This window comes from Botrytis byssoidea (assembly GCF_014898295.1).
Source record: "Botrytis byssoidea strain MUCL 94 chromosome Unknown BBYS_009, whole genome shotgun sequence".
Taxonomy (NCBI): domain Eukaryota; kingdom Fungi; phylum Ascomycota; class Leotiomycetes; order Helotiales; family Sclerotiniaceae; genus Botrytis; species Botrytis byssoidea.
In genome coordinates, this window is record NW_024065850.1 from 492,565 (window position 1) to 514,934 (window position 22,370).

Here is a 22,370-nt window from a genome sequence, read left to right on the forward strand (position 1 = left end):
TGAATATATACATTTACCTTATTGAATTACCTAGTATATCATTTGAGCCTTATTTGGTCATAGGTAGCGATCAGATGATTACCAGGTACTTTACATCGCCCTACCAAGTAAGTACTCATTGATCAAGAGGCAAGAGATATGACAGTGGTATGAAAGTATATCCATCTCTACCTAACGAGCTTCTTTTCTTTTCCCCTTAAAATATAAATCTACATTTCTTACATTCCAGCCGTATCACATCAGATCAAAGATTCCAATGCGCGCGCTGTTTAGGAAATGTACTGGTACACATCCATCCAATGAACACAACGAATCCCACTTCAATCTTGACGTTACAGATACACCACAAAAATGACGTAGAGACAACATCTAGAACAAGATACATACATACGAGAAAGATGTCACCACCGATGATTCATCTGGGAGGCATGAAAGCAGTGACCATTCTGAACTGCAGTAGTAGACATACGGATGCAGATGCAGATGCAGATCTCGTGGGACCCAGGTCCAGTGGTAATAAGAAGTATATTGAGATTCATAGAAACAAAACAAACTTCCGAAACAAATGATACCCCTGAGATCGTCTCTCCAGTCCTTCATCTCTCCGCGTATGTTTCTTGCTACACTAACTGCTCATTTCTGGTACAACCTAAATTTCTTTTCGCATGGATATCAATTTCATCCCTTCCTCATATAACTACTTTTTCTCGATGATCGGTGAACGAATGTAGAAGGCGGTCAGTCTATCAACCTGTCAGCTGAGGATCTTTGGTCAGTACAGGTAGGTGGGAACGAGACATTGTATGATGACTTATTATTACGAGGCATGATAAATACACAAAAATCCGAATAACATCATTTATTATACCTATGTCTGCAGAGGTCCTGCTACAGATTTCCTTTAAGAATGCTCATCAAACGGGATGGAGTTCACATATTACTATACTATTACAGTTATAAGTCTTCATTGAAAGAAAGAACCTCAAAGATATAAACCACAGCATCACACTTGTAAATCACCAGAGTAATTTCCACATATAATTATATATTTAACTTGTTCATATTCCATTGTTTGTTTGTACTTCGGTACAAGTTACTCCAGCCCTTTGCGAGAACGATTAATTTTCGCTTCATTGATTATTGTTCCCCCCAAACTCCTGTTAAACCAAAATCGTACTCCATCGCCAATCCATGATAAGCCTTGCCATGACTCTAACATAATCAAGCAACAGAACTCTGTCATCCAGAATTCAAATCATCCAGAAACCATAACATTTCCTGCATAATTCGCCATACATACTCGATACGTGAAAAGATCCATGCCCTTCCGCCATGATTATCTTGAGCAATAGCTGTGACCCTGGGTTCACTTACTGAGATGCGCAGCTTAAAATGAGGGATCATAACTCCATCCACCTTGCCTTCGCACACGATCTCTCCCTTCCAAGTCCTTGCGCACCTCCTCTTCCGTAAGGCGATCAGATCCACTCCAGTTGGCACTGGATGTCCTAGCTCTAAATTTGTGGAATCGATCCTTGCTTTTATCAAACACTTCTTCCATGTTCAAGGCTTGGGGTCGTCCGAAAATCTTGGATGGATCAATAGTTTCTTGGAGTGCCAATTGTTTGCGAATCTCAGGAGAATCTGTCCAGCCGAGCCCTTGGAATGCTTTCTTCTCTTTCTCGTCATCTTCATCATCTTCGTCTTCGCTATCACTAGGAATTTCGGGAAGAACAATATTCTCTCCATTCTCGTATCGTGGCGATGATTTTGCTGCAGATTTTGCCGCCTTTGCTGAGGCATGACTTACATTACGTGCGGGTGTTTTGTATGACTGTCCATTTGAGCTTGATGCAAATGGAATGGCTCCCTTAGAAACCTGAGTCATATCCATGGGATTGCCAATTTTATTCTGGTGTTGTGAAACAATAGTAGACCTTTGTAAATTAGCAGGCGGTGGGGCGTGAGCATATCCGCTTGCAAACAACGACTTTGTGGGCATCTCCTATCTTTAGTTAGTATGACAAATTGAACTGATTATGAATATATGCTTACCTTTGGACGAATACTGGATTGACGAATCGGGGGAGCAGTCATTTTGGGATGAGACTCCGTCAATTCATCTTCTTCATCAAGATACTCGTTGGTCCTTTGGCGTTTGGTGCGGGGGTCACCGTGAATTGAAGGAGCAGTTCGCTGAACTGGTGGGCGAGCCATCTCCTCATTGTTCTCCAGCAAAGGTCTCTTGGGCGGTGCTTTGGCGGTGTTCATACGGGTAGCTTTTGCTTGCCCACCCAGATCATTTCTTTGAAGTGGAACTGGTGGCAATGACTTCTCAAGCCATTGATCGGTATTTTGTTGAGGTCGAATAGCTGGCGGAGGAGCTCTCTTCTGCTTCGCTCTTTCGATGGCCCTTTTGTTAGCCTCGCTAAGACTGATTTCTTTCTGCTGCTCCCGTTGACGCTCTTGGTCACGTTTGACAGTTAGCTCATTCTGTCGCCTTTGCTCTTCCTTTGTAGCGGCTCGCTGGCGTTCCATTTCCAACTTCGCATCCCTTCTTTGTTGAGCAGCAAGTTCATCAGCCTCTTTCTTTCGTGCGGCTGCTTCTAGGGCTTTGTTAGCTTGCGCCTTGAAGCTATTATTCGAAGATTTGCTTTGTAGCGAACTAGAGCTAGCTTTGTTTCGTAGGTGTCCGCTTTGTGAAGACTGTAAGGACTGTTCCAAAGTTGCTGCAAGTGTTGCATTAGATGGATGATATTGCTGACCGCGTGAAGAGCCAGTATCGACGCGTATCACAGTCGCTGGTGCCTTGGCTTTGGGAGCGGTGTCTTTCACTGGTCTTAATGGGCGTTTAGCCTGTGGTCGCCCAATCTGTGACTTTGGTCTTGGAATAGACGGCGGTGGCATCGATGCTGGGGCATCAGTCATATCGGTATCCTTACCAGAAGACGGATTGGCTGATGAAGCTGCAGTTGCTATGACCTCTGCTTCCAATTGAGCTTTCGTTCTTCGTGGACTACCTCGAGTTGCCTTTGGCACTTCAACTTGACTCGCCTTGGCCAATTTTTCTTGTTCTTTCCGGGAGATTACTTCTCTCTGCATGGCTGCGGCTCGCTCTTGCTCTTGATGATAAACACGTGCGTCCTCTTTGACCTTCATGCGTGCCTTCTCTAATTGATCATTCATCTTTTGCGCTTCTTTGGCTTCTTTGGCTTCTCTAGCTTCTCTAGCCTCTCTAGCGGCCTCTTCTTTGCGTTTCTCTTCCTTTTCGGTAGAAGCTCTAGTTTTGCGGGTGGTAGCTTTGACAGGACTTTGCATACGTTTCGGGATTGAATCATTGAAATGCATATCTATTTTCGGATACGAGACTTCAGCATGGCTGTTCTCATTCTGAAGTACATCTTCAAAGGAAGGCACACTGTTCTGGTAAATTCTTGTAGATGATGATAGAGTTTCAATTTTTGCTTCAGCACTTGCAGCTGCGCTACTTGCAAATAAAGTCTTTCCTGATTTTAAAATTGAAGAAAATTTGTCTTTCGCAACCTTCAACGGGCTTCCCCTAAGAGTCCTGGGTGGAGATTTTGGAGGAGTTGTAGAATCCTCATCAATTGCATTGATGGGAAGATTTGGGTTGGAGACCGACATCAATTTGTTAGGACTTTGTGGCCCAACGGCTCTCTTAGGCGAGGATATAAATGAAGTCGAGATGGATTTGGTTAGACCTCTTACATTGGTTTCACGGATTGGAGATGTTTGCCTTCCTTCATCTCCATTCTCGGGAATGATGAATTCTGATCCACTGACAGTTTCTTTGCCACGCACGCTCTCCATCACATCTGCAGTGTGATTCTTGGCGATAGTTGGGCGGGGACTGAAAATCGACTTTCCATGCAATGCTGTTGTTGGAGGTCCAATCCAGCTATCCTCATCTTCAGGGAAGGCACCTGGAGTCGCGAAGGACTTGTCTTTTGATGATGGTGATGCTTCCTCTGGTCTATGTTGGGGCGTTGGAGGTTGAATCGCTTGTATCGACTGGCGTGTGGGTATTATGCCACCCACAAGAGATTTCGAGGCAGGTCTGGTTGTAGGCTGAGACTGACCAAGCATACTGATCTGGTCCTGAAGGCGTTGTGTCGACGTTTTATTGTGGATACGTGCTAGTAATGTTTCGGCTTCGGATTCTTCCCGTCTAGTCGGCTCAAGCATTTCATCAACGTCCATTTCGTCTTCGTTTCTGTTTGCGAGATCTTCTTTGACGTTGCCCAGACTCTTTCCGCCCGTAGGCCGACCATAATGACTTGTACGCGAAGTACGATGCCCGAGACTTTTCTTGGATAAATCTCGTGCAGGTAGAGAAGCAAAATTCAAACTGCTTTTGCGGAAAATAGGGCGTATGGGGCTTGATCCCTCGGAAGCCGATTGAGCATCAGGAATATCATCCATCTGCTCGTCCTCATCTTGAGGGTCATCTTGCGGGGCTAATGGTGAGGACTGTGGCTCTACCGAAGGCTCTTTGAAAGGAGATTCGGCTCTTGCCGGAGATTTAGATGGAGATTTCTGTAGTGAACGCTTTTCCGGTGACGAATGGGCCGAGCTCTGGTCATGAGGCTGTAAGTTGAGATTGGGATATTCAACTTCTCCCATGACCTGATCTCTGTTCGTCGGCTCCTTGTCTTCTTCACCAACCTCAACTTGTTGAGCTTCTGTCCCTGTTTCTGTCTGTGCTTCTGCCTCAATGGTGGGCGCTATTGGCGAACCTTCTTGTGCAGATTGAAACGAAACCTCGACGGTTCGTTGCTCTTCGGACTCTAAATTTGCGACTGGTATCTCTTCGACGGGGGCTATCTTGTCTTCAGGCCTGTCTCCTTCATTCTCTATGTTACCTGCATTGCTTGCAATCTCTTCATTGTCTTCATGCTCGATTGTATCTTCTCGGGCTATGAACTGTCGGGGTGGGCTCGTTGCGAATGGTTCTGGTTCGGTAGGTTGAGTATTAGGTTGCGTCGCCTCCTCAAGCTGACTTCCGTAATAACCAGAATCAAGCGCGTTGATGAAAGGTTTGCGCTGAACACTGCTCTGTGCAGTGCCAGAGCTAGATGGACGATGTGAAGGTGTAGGTTGCGAAGGTGAGGGTTGCGGTTGAGTAGGTTCCTCGTGAGGTTCTGCCGGGGCGTCCTCTGCTACTCGGAATTTTGGGGGTGAGCGCTCATGGTAGGCTTGTTTAAATGGACTTGGGGCTCCATGCAGTGTTGCCGAAAAGACATCGGATAATGGCTGCTTGGTATCAGTATAGATCGCTACATACATTTGATAGACATACTGCGCGCACTTCCAATTGATTCAGTTTCCTAGCTGTTCTAGGTGTCTTCCCACGTAATTTCCCCGGCGTTTTAAATATTTCGGCGACGTTCCTACAAAACATAAGGTCAGCTCGTGCCCAATGTCGCAGGCTTGTTTACATACACTTGATTCTTGTTGAATATCTCTGCCATATGTTCATTCAACCAGTCAATCTCATTCCTAGCAGCAAATGTAAACTCCTCTGCCTCTGCTGCTGCAAGCTGCAGCGCGTTCGATCGCTCCTCTGCTATCCACCCTTTCGACCCTATTTGCAATCGTTTGTTTGGTCGCATTGCCGCCATTTTTTCTGCTGTTCAAAACAGCGCGTCGTGTTATGAAGTACCGAATAATTGGACGTGATTAATTACTCGGAAGATGGCAAGATCATTTCTTTGTAAGCTGTTAGCAATAATTGAAGGCTGGGCGATTTGCGTTGTGGTGGTCATGAGAGTATGAGCTGAAGTCTTAAAATTCGTAAACTTATTAGTGATGCTGTATGATTGTTTTGGTTGCCCCCACGCGTCAACGGCTCATCCCTAAATTCTGAATCACATGACTGTTTCACGACACTACCTCATGCCAGTAAAATGTATCTTTTCGAGTCTGCGAGAAAATCATTGTATCGAGTTTCTTTTATAGAAAATTTCGCAGACAGTATATCGTAGAGTCTCCTTACTAAATTAGTCGAAACATATAATTATATGGGTAGTCTCATGTTATAATATGAGACTGATTGTGTGGTACAGATTGGCACAATCATAAGGTCTCCAGCTGTCTTTCATATATCTGCACTCCCAGGCGCAAGGGCTCTAAAACAACGCGAGCGCCAACTCGCCCGCAATAATAATCCAGCCACAAATAAAGCCATGAGAGTTTATAGTGCTCAACAGAGTCTGACTCTTCAGTTAACATAATTCAATTTAAAGTTTCATTTCTTCCAATTGAAATGGGCCAGTTGGATTATTGAATGGTTTCGCAAGCGGTCAATTCCTGCTTGTTTCGAATAGCCGCGGGAAACAACAACAGGACTGACTACCACGTTTCTTCTATCTATGAAGAGAGTCAGATGGATTGAAACCTTAGCTTACATGCTGATGAAGAAAGACATTTTCCAATTCTATTTAGCAACACAATGATTTGCACCAGAGTTTCCAACATTTCTAGGTTATTAGGCCTAAGACTGAATCAAAATGCGGTTGCCAGGAGAGCATTCACAGCTTCGACTTCCCTAAGAGCCAATACACTGATGGAGACAAGTGGGTTTTCAGACACGCAATTGGAGGTTCGAGAAGCCATTGCCAAAATTTGCTCAAAATATCCTGATGTAAGTTATTCCGGTTCAAATTGCCGTGACTTCTCACTGAATATGTCAGGAATATTGGGCAAAGCGTGATGAGACTGGGGAATATCCTCACGATTTACATCGTGATCTAGCAAAGGGCGGATGGATCGGCATTGCCCTTCCGGAAGAACTTGGAGGATCGGGTCTTGGAATCTCAGAAGCCACGATGCTTTTGCAGACTATATCTGAGAGCGGTGGAGGCATGGCTGGTGCCCAAAGTATACATGCAAGTTCGTCTACCCACTACTTTGGTGATCAGACGTGAACCTCAGCCTTCCCTTGTTCAACAATTTCAAATATCACAATGCTAATCCATATAAATCAGATGTTTACGCTACCCAGCCTGTCGCAAAATTTGCGACAGCCTCGCAACGTCAAAGAATGTTACCCAAGTTGATTGACGGTACCTGGCGAGTGTGTTTTGGAGTCACCGAACCGAACACTGGTTTGGACACTCTCAAGCTCAGAACCCGAGCTACGCGTGAAGGTGATACTTATAAAATATCGGGTCAGAAAATATGGATTTCCTCAGCACAGGTGGCAACAAAGATGGTGCTGTTGGCTAGAACTACTCCATTGGAAGAAGTGACAAAGCCTTCTGAAGGTTTATCCCTTTTCTTCATAGATTTCGATCCTAAACAGCCCGGTCTTGAACTCAAGAAAATCAAAAAGATGGGCGGGCGTGCTATTGATGCGAACGAGGTTTTCTTCGACAATTACGTTGTTAATAGCGATTCATTAATTGGCAAAGAAGAGCAAGGTTTCAAGATTGTACTCCATGGCATGAACGCTGAACGATGTCTTTTGGCAGGCGAAGCACTAGGTCTCGGGTATGCTGCCCTGTACCGGGCTTCCCAGTATGCAAAAGAAAGAATTGTTTTTGGCAGGCCTATAGGTATGAATCAAGGTATTCAACATCCATTGGCCGACGCATACATGCACCTCGAAGCCGCAAAGTTGGCAACTTATCATGCTGCGAAATTATATGATAGCTCAACTACGGATGAGACAATAACCCAGGCAGCTGTTGGTGTTGCGTGCAACAGTGCAAAATATCTAGCAGCTGAAGCAGCCTTTACTGCCTGCGAAAGGAGCGTGTTAAGTTTGGGCGGCATGGGCTATGCCCAGGAATATCATGTTGAGAGATACTTGAGAGAGTGTTTTGTTCCAAGAATTGCACCAGTTTCGAGGGAAATGATCATGAATTATGTTGGAGAGAAGGTTCTTGGCTTGCCTAGAAGTTACTGAAAAAAGTAGTTATGTAGTATTGTATGGGAGAGTACGAGAGTGATTGTATGATATGAATTGGGCAGTTGGGACAATCGTATTACTTAAGGTGATCATACCAATTGAGATATTGGTATCAATTGGAACGATTATATCAGTTGAGGTATCGATATCAGTTTAAATGCTAATGATATCAATCAATCAATCAATCCAAACAAGGTAATTATCTCAATTGGGACAATCAAGTTGTTTGAAGTAATCACTTCAGTTGATATGTCGATATACATTGGAATTATCATAGATCAGAAGCGGAGGTTATAAGGGGTTTCTTCTTTGTATCTGTACCCCTATTTCTATTTTCAGGCAAAAAGGTTCTAAAACGACGCTGGCGCCGGCTCGCACGCAATGTAATGAAATAAAGATAAGAACTATCCCATGGGAAGACAAGATTATGGCCAGATGCATGCAAAATCTTCAGATGTTCAGTTCATGCTACACATAGATGTTCAATATAAATCATGCCCCGAACTCAACATATTTTCCTATGCCTTCCGCCTTGTCATCTATGCTCACGATCTCACGGTCACAAACTCGCCTTCTATCCTCCGATCACTGTTTTGGGTGATTGATCTGTTCCCTCAATAAACACTGCGCGATCATTCCATCATGGATAGCCACAATGAACCAAATCAAGAGTGCGTTGAAGCTTTTGCATAAATGATGCTGTATAATACTTAAAATAAACATGCAATCGTCTCTTCGTCCACATTCGCTTGTTGTCTAGAGTTCCCACTAAAAAGCCCCTGTGATGAATTCAGGCTATATTCACCTGATACAGATACCATTTTTGTTACCTAATTGGAGGATCTCGTCATCTTGATCTGAGATGAGGCTATTGTCGAGAACGTTGATATTGGCTGGCATCTTGAAATCATGGCCGACTAGAAATCATTATCTCACTACCTAGCGTGCGTAGGTAGTTGGCGAGTGTTATGGTCATTTATCAGATCGATTATCGGAACTTCGGACAATTCCAACTTTCGTCTGAAAATATGGAAATATGGAAACTCTCCCTCTCCGATACGCTACTTCGGTAGAATAGCATTTTCGTCTATTCAACCGGCATGTACCTTAACATATCGCGGAGTACTTTGTGCGGGGTACACCATCTACCCGTGGACAGCTTCGTAAGTCTACTTCGTATAGCTTTCCAAGGTTCGGAAAAATAATAACACGAAGGTTGGATGATACTCCGAAAGCTTAATATGGGATTCGGACGTTTCTGGATGAATTGAAGGTGGAGATGGGACGATGGGTAGATATAAAGGCTGGGACATTCTGTTCATGTCTTGGCTTTTTTTCTGTGTGGTTTATATTACTTCGAATTCTTTGGTTTGAATTTGGATTAGCAGACAATATGAAGATCTCTAAGTATTCGATTCCTCTATTCACTGGATATGGGCTGTCAATTGCTATGCCTGATGCCTCGGAGGCAGATCTGGCAACATCTGCACAAAAAAAAGGCTGGATTCCGCACTTTGAGAATTTAGTAGCTTTTGGAGACAGGTAAGTTGATGGTAATCACCTCACGGGTTTTTACTACTCCCGAAAAATCATGTGAGAGAGAATGGCTAAAATTAATTCAACAATAGCTATACAGACGAGTCTAGACTGAGTTATTTCCAAACTCACAACGGCTCTGCACCGCCGCCAGGAACTTTACTTCCATCCAGCAATTCGACTGCTGGTGGAGGCGTCACCTGGGATCGATGGGTGTCGAATTATAGCGGAGCAAAGCTTTATGATTATGCTGTCGCTGGAGCAGTCTGCTCTAACGGAATCATCAATCGATATCTAGCCAGTGTCCATGGACCTTTCCCTGATGTTGTCTATGAAGTTGATGCGTTCGTTGCGGATGTCAAGTATATCAATTCATCCACAAATACCAACACTCTATACACGAACCGTAAGCCTGACAACACGGTATACTCGATGTGGATCGGTACCAACGATCTAGGAGAGGGTGCCTTTTTGACAGACTCTTCCTTGAACGGGACAACCATTCCAGACTACGTCGATTGCATTTTCGATAGATTCGACGGAATTTATCAGACCGGAGCTAGATACTTTGTTCTAATGAATAATGCACCGTTACAACTAACGCCATTGTATGGGATGCCAGGTGCAGGAGGACTGAATGCTAGCCATTATTGGCCCAACAAAGTGAGAATCTCAACCTCTCCCATGTGGCGTTTAAGCTTACACATTTGTAGCCAAGCAACATTTCAGAAATCAGCGGGAAAATGAAAGAATATACTCAATTGGCCAATAGCATATTCGACTACCGAGTACCATTTGAACTATTAATTAAAAAGCGTTACCCAGGAGCGTCGATTGCCATCTTCGATACCAATTCTTTACTTACCGATATTTACAACAATCCAACGCAGTATTTACCAGCACCAGCCGTTGTTGATGTATCATACATTCTCTGCGCTGTCTCCGGATCACCATGTCCCAAGCAACCAGGAAGCTTAGATGGTTATATGTGGTACGACGAACTTCACCCTTCTCAAGGAACAGATAAAGTCATTGCTCAAGAATTTTTGAATGTTGTAAAAGGAAATTCGAAGTATGCCACATATTGGTAATTGGTAGCTTGTTGTCAGTGAATGGTTGACAGGTAAACATAATGATAAAGTAGGAAAAGTAATGATTATCTGGAACTGAAGTTGTATGCTTGCTCGTGCTACCATTACCCGTATCTAATCCCTACTGAGACGAACATGCATATTTCCCTTCCGACGAAAGCGCCGCCAGGCACAAGAGGTTCGTTTGCATGGAAATGCGTATACCAAAGCCCACAAGACTCTCTTAACCCCCAAGAAACGTTATAAGAGTAGACGAATCAATCATTGAACAACGGCAAGTCAATGATTGTGCATATTTAGGAGCATGTTGTCATGCATGTGCAATCCGATCATACCACTTAGCAAATGCGGGTTAAAGGTGTGCAGTAATTGAAGCAATCCCATCATTTTGATTCTAGCAAATCCTTCAATCAACAGTCAAGGAATGGACGGACAATAGTGTCTATCTTAAGATCCAAGATCTGAAGACTTATATTGGTCGGTCTACTTATGACAGCATTCTGAAGCATTTGAGGTCATCTAATTCTTTCCATATCGTCTTTTAAATGTACAACTAGTGTCCATACATACCCAGATATGTTCACATTCCTGGTCTAGATTGCTTCTCTACCACTAGATATGACTTCGGTTAAAAATCCTTGCCAAATTTGAGCTCGGTTCTTGTTGCGATGCATCCGAAGGCGAACGCGCATTAATTTCTCACACCCCAGAAAACAACCCACATCGTAATACTGGAAAAGAAAGAGGACAGCAAAAAAGTAGCCCAAGGGACCGTCATCTACCCATCCCACATCCTACAGCCCACCCATCTCCAAATTACCCCAGGAAAAACTTCCCGAAACGAGACCACCCAACGGGAACCAAAGACCCTTGGCATTGCCTTACGCACATTCCCGAACGAACGAAAGTTGATCTAGCAATTCCCAGCTAAATCATTGCCGTGCGGCGTATGTGCGACTTGAGATTATGGTAGGCAGCCTATCATAGGCCCCTTTATTGACTTCCAATAGCCATGTATGCACCAAATTACTCTTTTGGACAGGGCAACAATACGCAGTCTTTCAATCCCAATGGTGGCCATCCACAGGCTCCCCAAAATGTCCATCAACCAGGTCAACAACAGCCTCAGCACATGATGTATAATGCTCAACAATACGGGCCCGGGGGTCATCAATCACCTTACGGCGCATCTGGCCCCGGTATGGCTGGTAATGCCGGTGGAATGGGAATGATGCAGAACAGCGGTTTGGCGCATATGCCTGCTGGAAATGGTGAGTCGCACATTTTAATAATCCTTTTACAATCTGCTATAAGAATGTATTGCTGCTGCATATCTTGTACACGCGTCAATGTCAGATGAAGGAACACACAGCTCCTGTTAATCAGACTATGAAGGGCATGCGAGGTGTCAAAAATACACAGTCATTCACGTTAAGCAGAAAGGCAGGCAGCAACTTGTTACTTCTCACAGTGGTGACCAAACAGAGCAAGATGACTGACCAAATTATAAGTAGTTTCTTCCTATCAAACGCCATATACAAGCTCTCCTTACGGCAACAATATCGCGACATCCTCTTCCGTCTCGCACCCTACAAACTTCATGCCGACTGCATCAAATGTGCCTCCACAATATGGGATGAACCCTTCCGCAATGATACCACAACAGCAGCAGCATCAAATGCAGCGCATGCAGCCACCGCCATCTTCTACACCGACGCCGACGTCGGCGACTTCCCGCGTCTCTCCCTACGGAAATTTTCCCCAGAGCACACCACCAAGCGCGTCAAACGCACAATTCGCTGTACCACCAAATCCCAATCAGCAACAACATCAAACCCCTAATAACAATCAGCAAGGAGGAATGAGCTTGACTCCACAGACCCCAAGCTTCCCGCCAGGTGTGCGAAATTCCGAGAACGCGGGAGCCGCCATGAGTACGCCATTAAGTCCTGGCTCAGAGCTTCGAGAGAAGGAAAGGGTCACCGTACTACTAGATATCAATCGCGAAATGTTATTAGAAATTATGCGGATAATAGCTCTACAGACTGATTTGAAGAACAACAAAACGGAGGATATCGCTGAGAAGTCAACGCTTGAGGCAGAGCATAAACTTCTGGCGACCGAATATATGCAGTTTGTCCCCTATACGTGTTGAGGCCGAAGCAATTACTAACGAATCTGAAGATGCATGCGACGACTACAATCAAATCTAGCTTACCTTGCCGCAATCGCCGATCGCTCGCACAAGCCCGCAGCTCAGATCCCCTCGCATCCCGCAATTATGTTTGCACCAACTCTTACATATAAACCTGCGCACACTATCCCTATATCTGCGCCCACGAATGACGACGATCCAGCATCAAACCCCGAAGAAGGGCACGAAGATCGGAGAGAGATTTTAAAGGAGGCTTATAAACGATTACAGGCCCTGTACCCAGGCGTAGATCCTAAGAAAGATACACCTGCTGGGCCACCAAACGCAGCAGGTCGAGCACAAGCGCAGGCACAGCAACACGTAAATCTAATGCAGACAGCAGGGCAGAAACAGGGTGACATGGGCCAGAGTGTACAGAATATGACAGCAGGGCAAAATGGGATGGCGCAAGGACAAGGTCAAATGATTCAAGGCGGCATGGGCGGCATGGTTGGTATGGGCCAAATGCAGCAGCATCAGCAGCAAGGTCAACAAAATATGGGAATGCCCGGTCTCAACCAAAATCAGAATCAATTGCAGCAGCAACAGCAACAACATCAACAAAAGATGCAAAATGAAATGATGAGACAGAGGATGATGCAGGAAGCTCAAAAGAACCAAATGATGAACATGGGGCAAATGCCGGGAAGATAAATATTTACTTCTTGCAGCTGGTCAATATCAAAGAATGTGGCTGTAGTGGAGGATCGGGATTGATGTGGCATTTGATTGGTGTTGGGTATCAAAGCTTGATGAGGGATTGGCTACTTCGGACGACACAGGCTCAGGCGTATGTATATGCTGTATGATATATGGCGTTGGGTAAGGGAGGTTTTATGCTTTTAGCAGTGGAACAGGATATTGCATGTATGGAATGGTTATGGATTATCGAATGGCAAATATACCTAGATTTGATACTTCTTGGACTCTTTTTACAGTCTTATGCCTCAAATTTGTATGTCGTGGAATGTGAAGTGCTAGTTTCGCCAGTTTCGCCAGTTGCGGCTCTGTGAGATGATACGCCATGTGATTACAGTTAGGTAAAAATCGGATAACTTCAGAGAGCTGACAGCAGCGAGCCACGGAATTTACATCACAGACAGGCAAAGGAGCGAGCGATAAGCTTGTGAAACGCCCTCATCACTTATCCCATGTTGGATATCAGCGCCGATGAACGTTGAAATCAGCTGTAGTTCTAATACCTAGAGACTAAAAGGGAGATGTACGCATTTGGGATTCGCAAATTTTACATCAATATCTGATAAATGGGGGGGCTTTTTGGGCTTTAATTGGGTAGATAGTTGTTGATAATGGGATGGACAAAATGAATGATTCGCAGCCTGGAGCGGGATACTTCTTACAACTTCATGCATAGGTGGGCTTCAGCATACGATCGTATATATGGACAGTATTCATAGAGTGAGGCATTGTGCTTGCTTGCTTGCTTACTTAGAGAAGTAGAATGAGGGGGTGAATGAGAGAGATTTTCCTCGAGTCGTTAGTTGCATCTTTGTATGTATGTATGTGTGTATGTCAAAAACCCTGTGCAGAATTGAAAGCAAGAGGATTAAGTAAGTTGCGAGGATCAATCAAGTGTATTTCGTAAGCCTTTCTTCACGATTGAAGCTTGTGAATATGAGAAGTTGGAGCCGTATCTCATCCACTTGTAGAACGAAGGATTTGGCATGCAGAAAGGCTGGTATGTAATACTATGTATGTAGCTATTTGTGGATGTGGCTGGTGCTTGGGTGGGATCTGACAAACAAGTCGTTCCCTCTTAAGGATTAGTAAGGATACCGGCGGAGAGATGTGCAACTTGGATCTTTCAAGTTAGTTGTGATGTTGATGTCGGAAAGTTGTTTGAGACAACGTTATGTTATGGAGAATATTGTTTTAATAAGGCTGAGTCTCTAGATCGGGTTGATGAAGGGGAAGAAGTCGAGAAGCGAAGAGGAAAATTGGCGGTCAATGCTACGATTAGTCTACGGGATGGCGGTAGAGAATATCTAAGACACTTTGGTACAATGTCATTTCTATCTTCGTCTGAACTCATATGATCAATTACATTTATTACATATTATCGCTCGCGTGTTAGTCATGGGATTGGAATCCATATTAATCATCAAACATACAAGAAGATTGCATGTCTATCAATTGCATGTTTTGATCTATTGAAGATACGGACGGCATTTCCGTGTTGAAGTATTTTGATACTGTTGCAGTTAGAGTGGGTGGACACACTGGCTTCAGAGCTTGTTTTTGTGGAAATTGGTAATTGGGCGTAATGCTAGAGATTGATACCCAAATATCTTCTTTTACGAATCTTCAAACATCCGTTCATGAATTTGCTTTACAACTAACTTACTCCTGTTCATCTCATAAGGTTTCGATATATCTACACTATAGATGAAGAAGAGAAGGGGAACTTCTCAAACTGTGGGGTTTCTGTTTCAAGTAAAGTTATGTTTCTCTTACTTCGATCCGGCTTCTACGTAGGAGTACCAGAAAATGTTTGCATGTTTCAGACGTGGCACTTTCTGTCTTTCTTTTTTGCTTCAGTGCCTATAGATTTGTGTGGTTGATTGGTAGCGCCCTTAAACCTAACACGTTACTGCGCTTTCCTCAAATGACATGAGGGGACAGGGATTTACATCGACGTCTAAAATCCTTCGAGGATGCAAAGTGGATCGATTGGCTGTATTGCTGTAATGTCCACTCATCCTTAGTTCACCGTTTCTATCACTTCATACCTCTGCCATTGACAATTAGTCTCGACGTTCCAAACGATATTGTGGGGCGAGTTAAGCGCAGGCAGAATTTGAGTAAATTCTACGAGAGGAACACAACTTGTGATAACTTGTTGGTATTCATACCTTTTGTGGATATTTTCGCGACTTTCAAACCCAACGTAGCACGAGGTTCGGAGAGGCGTTTCACGGTTAGTTTCCGATGACTTGGAGACGCGGACCATACTGGTGGTAATCCTTAATCCTACTCCAAGCACTCTCATCTGCTATCCGGTTAAAAAAGGCATCCGAGTTAATGTTTACAATACAACCCTGCCAGCTGCGCCTCCATTGATATATTCAAACGTATATTTTTGTGGATACTGTGCAGTAGGTTGAGCATCGTTCGAGTTTTAGAGCTTATTCTATTCTCATCTATCCCCATGTCATCTTCTGACCGGGGTCTTGACATGTTGACTTTAGATCTATGGATACCCAACGTGTGATATGATTCTGGTTCCTTTTGCGACGTTGATGTTTTTTTTCTGTTGTACTACGAGTAATGTAGCTTCATAATGATTTTTTCATACTGTTCAATAATTCTTTTGTTATCGACATTCGTTAACACTCAATCTCTTTCGGACGAAATTAATTCTCTCCCATCATGCTCGGATAGTTGTCTCGATACTGCTACAAGAACACTTGGATGTAGTATTGGTGATTATAGTTGCTTTTGTGCAGACGAAAGTGGAAACTCGGCACAGAGTTCAACCATATCGAATGCAACCACCTGTATACAAGACTCATGTAGTCTGATTGATGCTAGCAGTAAGTTGTTCCCCGGATAGTTCAGAACTCAAGCTTAATTCCTTATAGCTTCCTTGAAGGTTGTTGGCCAGATTTGTGTCCTTATTAATGACCCCACATCCTCCTCTTTGAGCTCTTCATCAGCAAGATCAAGCGCCTTGAGCTCTTCCACTACGTCATCACAAAGTAGTACAACTTCGAGTAGTGTAGTGTTATCTACTTCGATGGCCTCTGCTTCGGTGACCGCGACTGCTACGCCAATAGCACTAGCAAGCTCGCCGTCTAGCACAGCGACGTCTTCCAATGACTCTTCGGGTAAGGGTATGAGTGACGTCGCGAAGGCTATGATTATTCTGGCCGTCGCGGCCTTGTTACTAATACTTGCTGTCGGTGCATGGCTATTATGGAGACGGAGAAGGAACCAGAAAAACTCTTCAACAAGAGGGAAGTTCAAGAACCTTGACGAAGATGAAGAGATGGGTAAGACGCCGGTGGAACTCCAAGGAAATGATACCCAAATATTCAAGTGGGGAGGTATTGGCGTTCGGAAATCATTTAGGGTCCACACTCAACGGATCACTTCATACATGTCGCCAACCTCCCCGAAGAACAGAAACCGTGGTGAATCTTGGGGAGAGCCACGAGGCCTCCTCTCGACGATAGATGAAAACTTACGAGGAGTGGGACAAAGTCCTGAGCCAGTTGATCGAATCGATACTAGTCCCGTAAGGTGGCCTTCGACATCCACCGCTAACTCCCCTACATCTCCTGAGATGGTCGAACCTAGAGGTGCCCTATTCCCTCCTCATCACTCTCGTAATAACTCCAACTCACGAGAATCCTTGCCGCCCATATTACCGGCACTGGATCTACCTGCTATAACCCTTTCGACATCCTCTAGACCTAATACCCCACATCAATCTCTACCTCGAACCCCGCCACCACCTGAAGTCCCTGTAAAGACCATTGCTCGACTTGATAGGCCTTTCTCAGATTTCCCCCACAATATGCCACCTTCACCCCGGACCGCTGGAATCTCCTACGGCGCCCTGGCACGCTCGCTCTCAGTCGCCGAAACCCCATCCTCTCCCCGAGCTCTCCAAACTCGATCCCGCCATTCCATCTCATCTATCCCCAACACACCTCGAACACCCACCACAACCACCGAGTTTGCCTCACCCACCTCCCCACCCATCCAATCCCCCTCCGCGCAATCTTTCCACACCTTCGGCGCCCGCTACTCCACCCACTCCCAAGCTTCCGTCTCCACCTTTCAAACCTTCCCCATTTCTCCCCAAGACATAACCGAAGTGCCTCCCCTCCCCAACATTTCCTCCATCTACCCCACATCAACATACCCATCCCTTCCTCCCAGCCGCCCCACCACCTCGGAATCCTCCCGCCCCCAAACCGGAAAATACTACCACAGCAAACAAACCTCCATCTCAAAAGTAAAACCCAAAATGATCTACCTCTCCAACACCCCGGGTATCTCCATCGTCCCCTCCGACTCCATCTTCGCCACTCCCGAACCCATTCTCCGCGCTCCCCCCTCAAACAATCCCTTCCTCACTCAAAATGAAGAGAAATCCTCCAAACCCATCATTTCCATCAAACCCGTCATCGACCGCTTTGATACCGTCAGTTCCTGCGGCTCGCAGAGTAGCAGCGGAAAACCTAATTTGAAACCTCACGTGGAAGAATTGTTCCAAGAGGGTGCGGAGAAGAAACGTTTCCAGGAACGCCAAGAAGAGAGGAGGATGAAGAGGAAAGAGAGATTGATGCATGGACAGGGAAGTGGGGATTTGGGAGAGAGGGTCACGAGTTGGTATGATGCTACTGGCTAGATCTGAAAGGCTTAGAGTGGTATGGATCAACTCCAAGATTTGGGCTGATAATGAAAAGTTATGAGGTTTGGGCCATAGGCGTTGAAAGATGGGAGGTTTCTAGACAAGTAGGGAGTGATTTTTTGTTATTGTTAGCGCGTTTTGCATGTATTTTCAGTCATTGGCGAGTTGCATATACTAAAGGAAGCGGGAGTATCATGTCGGGGTTGGAGTTGAGTGTTTGCGAGGATGCAACGCTGGGTTTTAATTTCTCTAGTGAATTTTTATCAGAAGGATGATGTATATACAAAACTATGTTCGTATATAAAATTAAATGATAGGAAAAAATGTGTATGAATCACAATATCTATATACCGATGCCCACCCAAATTCCCTATAGATTAAAGATATATATACCGGTACCCCCCCGAGCCACCCAAAATTCCCTATAAAAACAATTTGAACTCCTCGTGAACATTCATTTCCCCCTTCCTTTACCTTTCCCAGCATTCCCACTATTCATGTCTTCCTTGCTCTTTCTTTCCCCAAAACCCTTCATCTCACTCATTCTCCTCGTGCGGACCCTCTGCAGAACCCTTGGTAATTCCTCTTCCATATCCTTCTTCTGTTTCTCCAGCTCCGACTTATCCATCATTACAGTCTTGACACCCGTACCAGGCCTTGCAGTATCAGGTCGTGCAGTACTGGCATTTCCAGGACTAGGCCCGAATATTTTCTCTTTCGTACTGCTAAATGTTGGTCTCCGCTTTCTCGTCGATATCATCTGTGGTTGGACTTCCTCCACAGTTCCATCAGCTGGTACCATTTCCGATTCTACCGTGTCAGGTCTCTGTATCTTATCTACCCACTCCCTATAACTGCCTCTCGTCAATAGTCCGCTCCTAAACTCATTTGCTCCCACTAGTAGCTTGACCAGATCAATGAGTTCTTCCAAGTATTCGATGACTTCAATTTGACCAGCAGAAGCCGCATTCCAGGATAGAAATTTTTGCCGAACAAATCTCTTCACCATCGAGACTTCAATTTCTGACCGTTCGTGAGAGGACTCTTTGACATGACCTGAAGAGGAAATAACAACTTCCCGGACACGGTTTATCATGCGCAGATGGGCAAGACGAGCGGAAGGCAAGAATTGAGGAAGAGGAAGTTTTGTCGTAAGCGCCTCGTGAGTGGCAAAAAGAATCAGCGTTATGGATCCAGCAACATTACGCCGATAGGGATAAACTTGTGCATTGAGTTCTTCGAGAACACCAGATCCATATTCGTGACGTAAGATAAGCATATTTTCCATGCGATCTACAATAGCATGTAATACGTAAAGAATTTCGCTATAGATAAGAGCATGAGGTGCGAAGGAACCTTTGAGACGTGGCTCATTGGCGCAGAATGGAAGGAAGGTTTCTGCTGCTGCTAATGCGGCTTCGGCCTTTCCCTTGGCGATAGAAAAGCGGGATATGACAGCTGGAGAATGCACATTGACGTTATTGATTTCAGTTTCAATACCATATGCTAGACAGGCTTCCATTTCTGTGATTTGACGTATAGAACAGGCGAGAGATTCTACAAGACGATCACGTGCTTTGACTGGAAATAGCGCAACTTCAACGATGAGAGCCACAACACCACCAATGAAGAAGGCAATCAGTCGTTTCAAGAAGTTCTCGGTAGCTGAACCAGGAACGGTATGATCTTCAGTCGCAAGAACTACAATCGACATTGAGATGATTGTGACCATCCCCGCTTTGATGTATTTAGACCCGAGTTGAATGTAGGTGGATGGAATGATACCAATAACAATTATCACCACAGCTACTATTCTGTTGCCCCCGCGAGCTTGAAACGCGGCATATCCCCATATACAACCTATCGTTGTACCGACAGCTCGCAACATAAAAGTCATAACAGAGGTTCCAATGGCAACTTCTGTGATGAGAACCAGTTGCAGAGCAGCCCAAAGGCCTCTGTTCATAGAATACCAAGTATTCCACTGAACAAGAAAAGCCGGCCAAGTCACAAGAAAGACGGCAACGGTCAGCTTGATAGCGTATGATATATCGTCGCTACCGACTAAGTATTCAATCGCGTCGGCTAACCCATTTCGCAGTCGGAACATGCGCGCTCCCTTTATCTTTCGTTTTACAGTTTTATCCGTAGCTTTGGACGATGGTGTTGGAGGTTCTTTTTTCGGCGTTGCTGACTCCACATCTTTTTTCGCTAGTAGTGTTTCTCCACTATCAATACTTGCAGCATCGCCCGCATCAGTGTCCTTCTTCTTGCCTGTTCTTGCGTCTTTTCGTGCACTGTCTGGTAAGGCTAACATGTCCGCTTCACCACCGGACTGAAGCCACTTTCTCCAATTGATTTGTGGAAGATAAATTCTTTTTCGGTCATGTCGTTCCTGTCGTCTTTCAACCAGAACCCGAGAATGTCTGAGCATCCCAAGTGTATGTAGGGCGGCTTGCCGAAGATTCAACAAGAACGAGGAAATCAGGAATGTCTCCATTCGAGGCATCAAATCAACTTGCGGTCCACCAAGATCGTGTAGCACGGCAGCATTCTCCAATGCTGAGGCTGAAGTCCTATCAAACTCCGCAATCGCATCAACCAGAATATCTACTCGAATATCAATCTCTTCGAGTCGAATACCAGCGGGCGCTCGAGTTCCCGAAGGTAATTTCGGGACATCGTAGCAATAGGCGAGAGAGGAAGAAACGACATCAACACTTCTATCAATGTTTTCTTGAAGATTTGACAATGGCTTTGCAATACGTTGCACAAGATACTTCAACAAGTCAATGTCGCCATACTCAATTTCTTTCCTCGGCTTAATCAACTCTAGGTTGTCCATCTCCTTCTCAATCAATGACTTGACCTTTTTCCTATCCTTCCTTCTCTTCTTCTTTTGTTTCCGCCTTTCTTTTCTGGAAGGTTTCTTCTCATCTGAACTCGAGTCGTCGTGTGTATCCATATCTGTCGCTGCTCGTGACGAGTCCTCTGTATCTGGATTCTCAATCCCAGCGTCTTCAGCCACTGATTTGAGTTGCTCTTCATTCTTAGTCTCTGCCTCTTTCTTGTCATCTTCGTCACCCATTAATGCATACTTGCTTTCACAGGCACAAATAAGAGCAATGGTGTTAGCCACAAGTTTCTTCATTTCAATATCACTGATGGGTTTCACATCTCTCGGTGGTATGACCGCCCAAGCAAGCTCAAAATTACATTCTTGTTGGGCTGCCTTACATTCTGCTAATTTGGCACGTAGTTTGGCCTTTTTATCGGTGAGTGATTTCAGCTTCACTGGTTGCGGACCTTTGTTGATGTCTGTTGGAGGCGGCTCCGGAGTTTCTTTAGTCTTGTGGAAAAAAGAAAGTAGTTTTTGCCTCAAAGTCAAGTGATTGATGTTAGATTTCTCGGCAGGCCTTTCAGCGAGAGTCGGAGGTCTATCAAGGTCTGCACCATTTCCGCTCCCAGAGGCACTTATGATGTTTTCTAATTTAGTGTCTGTGATTGCAACTTCAGAGCCTTCGGCGCTGGCAATGAAGTAACGCCCAGCATCCCGCAGAGCTCCAACAGTTTCGCCAAGAGTCTCAATAGTGGTAATTCCCAGGAAGCTACTAGAGAACTCCGGGAAGACAAGAGTATTCACAGCAAGTAAGACAGCGATAGCAGTTACAATTGGGTAAACAAGCTGGGTGACTGAGAGCGTTGTGACTGCCGTGGCTGTACTAGTCATACTCACGACGCACACTATAACTAGGAGTAGCACCATGAGAAATAGGCGTGGTGTGTGTGACCTTAGGACTCCATGGAAGAGCAGCGATATAGCAAGAAATATGCCTCGAATAGTGAATGCTGCTTGAGGATTACTGTCATATATGAGACTCGACAAGTAGAGCGCGAGCATAGACCAAGCCACTCCAAGCATTGTTCCTGAGAGAGCCAATATCAGAGCTTCAGCCATCATTCCAAAGCGTCTTCCTGGATGTCCAAAGACAGTGGTTATTGGCGCAAGGTATGCGGCTTTCCCATATACTGTTACCACCTGCGGGATAATTGCAAGAATAATACAGATTGTAGTCGCCAGAGTGTTTTTCAGCATTCGCTGCCACAGATTGTTCGTCTGCATGTTGGTCCATATTGCTCTCGCCCTCTTCTCCGCCCATTCCTCCCATCTGCTGGGACTCCATATCGACTTCCCCATCATGTATATATTGTATGTGTGTTTCGGCGCATGGA

The 22,370-nt window shown here is 44.9% G+C and overlaps 6 protein-coding genes across 6 annotated transcripts; 4 read left to right on the top strand and 2 right to left on the bottom strand.

Annotated features, from left to right (window-relative positions):
• Positions 1–1,387: 1,387 nt before the first annotated feature.
• EAE97_005290 (uncharacterized protein) lies at positions 1,388–5,642 on the bottom strand (the record flags this gene model as incomplete). Its single annotated transcript, XM_038875802.1, has 4 exons — positions 1,388–2,005; positions 2,056–5,274; positions 5,321–5,411; positions 5,464–5,642. 4 exons carry the CDS (start codon positions 5,640–5,642, stop codon positions 1,388–1,390), a joined length of 4,107 nt encoding a protein of 1,368 aa, XP_038733139.1.
• Positions 5,643–6,472: 830 nt separating this feature from the next.
• On the top strand, positions 6,473–7,930 carry EAE97_005291 (uncharacterized protein; the record flags this gene model as incomplete). The annotated part of the gene is made up of 3 exons (XM_038875803.1): positions 6,473–6,664; positions 6,714–6,912; positions 7,008–7,930. The coding sequence occupies 3 exons, from the start codon at positions 6,473–6,475 to the stop codon at positions 7,928–7,930; spliced, it is 1,314 nt and encodes a 437-aa protein (XP_038733140.1).
• A 1,141-nt stretch (positions 7,931–9,071) lies between these two features.
• EAE97_005292 (uncharacterized protein) lies at positions 9,072–10,628 on the top strand. Its single transcript, XM_038875804.1, has 3 exons — positions 9,072–9,475; positions 9,562–10,132; positions 10,183–10,628. The coding sequence occupies exons 1-3, from the start codon at positions 9,213–9,215 to the stop codon at positions 10,558–10,560; spliced, it is 1,212 nt and encodes a 403-aa protein (XP_038733141.1). The 5' UTR covers positions 9,072–9,212; the 3' UTR covers positions 10,561–10,628.
• Positions 10,629–11,281: 653 nt separating this feature from the next.
• EAE97_005293 (uncharacterized protein) lies at positions 11,282–13,680 on the top strand. Its single transcript, XM_038875805.1, has 3 exons — positions 11,282–11,831; positions 12,072–12,693; positions 12,745–13,680. Exons 1-3 carry the CDS (start codon positions 11,573–11,575, stop codon positions 13,406–13,408), a joined length of 1,545 nt encoding a protein of 514 aa, XP_038733142.1. The 5' UTR covers positions 11,282–11,572; the 3' UTR covers positions 13,409–13,680.
• A 2,375-nt stretch (positions 13,681–16,055) lies between these two features.
• On the top strand, positions 16,056–18,134 carry EAE97_005294 (uncharacterized protein; the record flags this gene model as incomplete). Its single annotated transcript, XM_038875806.1, has 2 exons — positions 16,056–16,308; positions 16,357–18,134. 2 exons carry the CDS (start codon positions 16,056–16,058, stop codon positions 18,132–18,134), a joined length of 2,031 nt encoding a protein of 676 aa, XP_038733143.1.
• Positions 18,135–18,591: 457 nt separating this feature from the next.
• Positions 18,592–22,335, bottom strand: EAE97_005295 (uncharacterized protein; the record flags this gene model as incomplete). Its single annotated transcript, XM_038875807.1, has 1 exon — positions 18,592–22,335. The coding sequence occupies one exon, from the start codon at positions 22,333–22,335 to the stop codon at positions 18,592–18,594; it is 3,744 nt and encodes a 1,247-aa protein (XP_038733144.1).
• Positions 22,336–22,370: the final 35 nt, after the last annotated feature.

What these genes read in the sequence shown, in the direction of transcription:
- EAE97_005292 (XM_038875804.1), top strand. Translation starts at nt 9,213, where the DNA reads ATGGGACGATGGGTAGATATAAAGGCTGGGACATTCTGTTCATGTCTT. An exon ending in TTAGTAGCTTTTGGAGACAG is followed by an intron (nt 9,476 to 9,561) that starts GTAAGTTGATGG and finishes ATTCAACAATAG; the next exon opens with CTATACAGACGAGTCTAGAC. An exon ending in GCCATTATTGGCCCAACAAA is followed by an intron (nt 10,133 to 10,182) that starts GTGAGAATCTCA and finishes ACACATTTGTAG; the next exon opens with CCAAGCAACATTTCAGAAAT.
- EAE97_005293 (XM_038875805.1), top strand. Translation starts at nt 11,573, where the DNA reads ATGTATGCACCAAATTACTCTTTTGGACAGGGCAACAATACGCAGTCT. An exon ending in GCATATGCCTGCTGGAAATG is followed by an intron (nt 11,832 to 12,071) that starts GTGAGTCGCACA and finishes CCAAATTATAAG; the next exon opens with TAGTTTCTTCCTATCAAACG. An exon ending in CTGGCGACCGAATATATGCA is followed by an intron (nt 12,694 to 12,744) that starts GTTTGTCCCCTA and finishes ACGAATCTGAAG; the next exon opens with ATGCATGCGACGACTACAAT.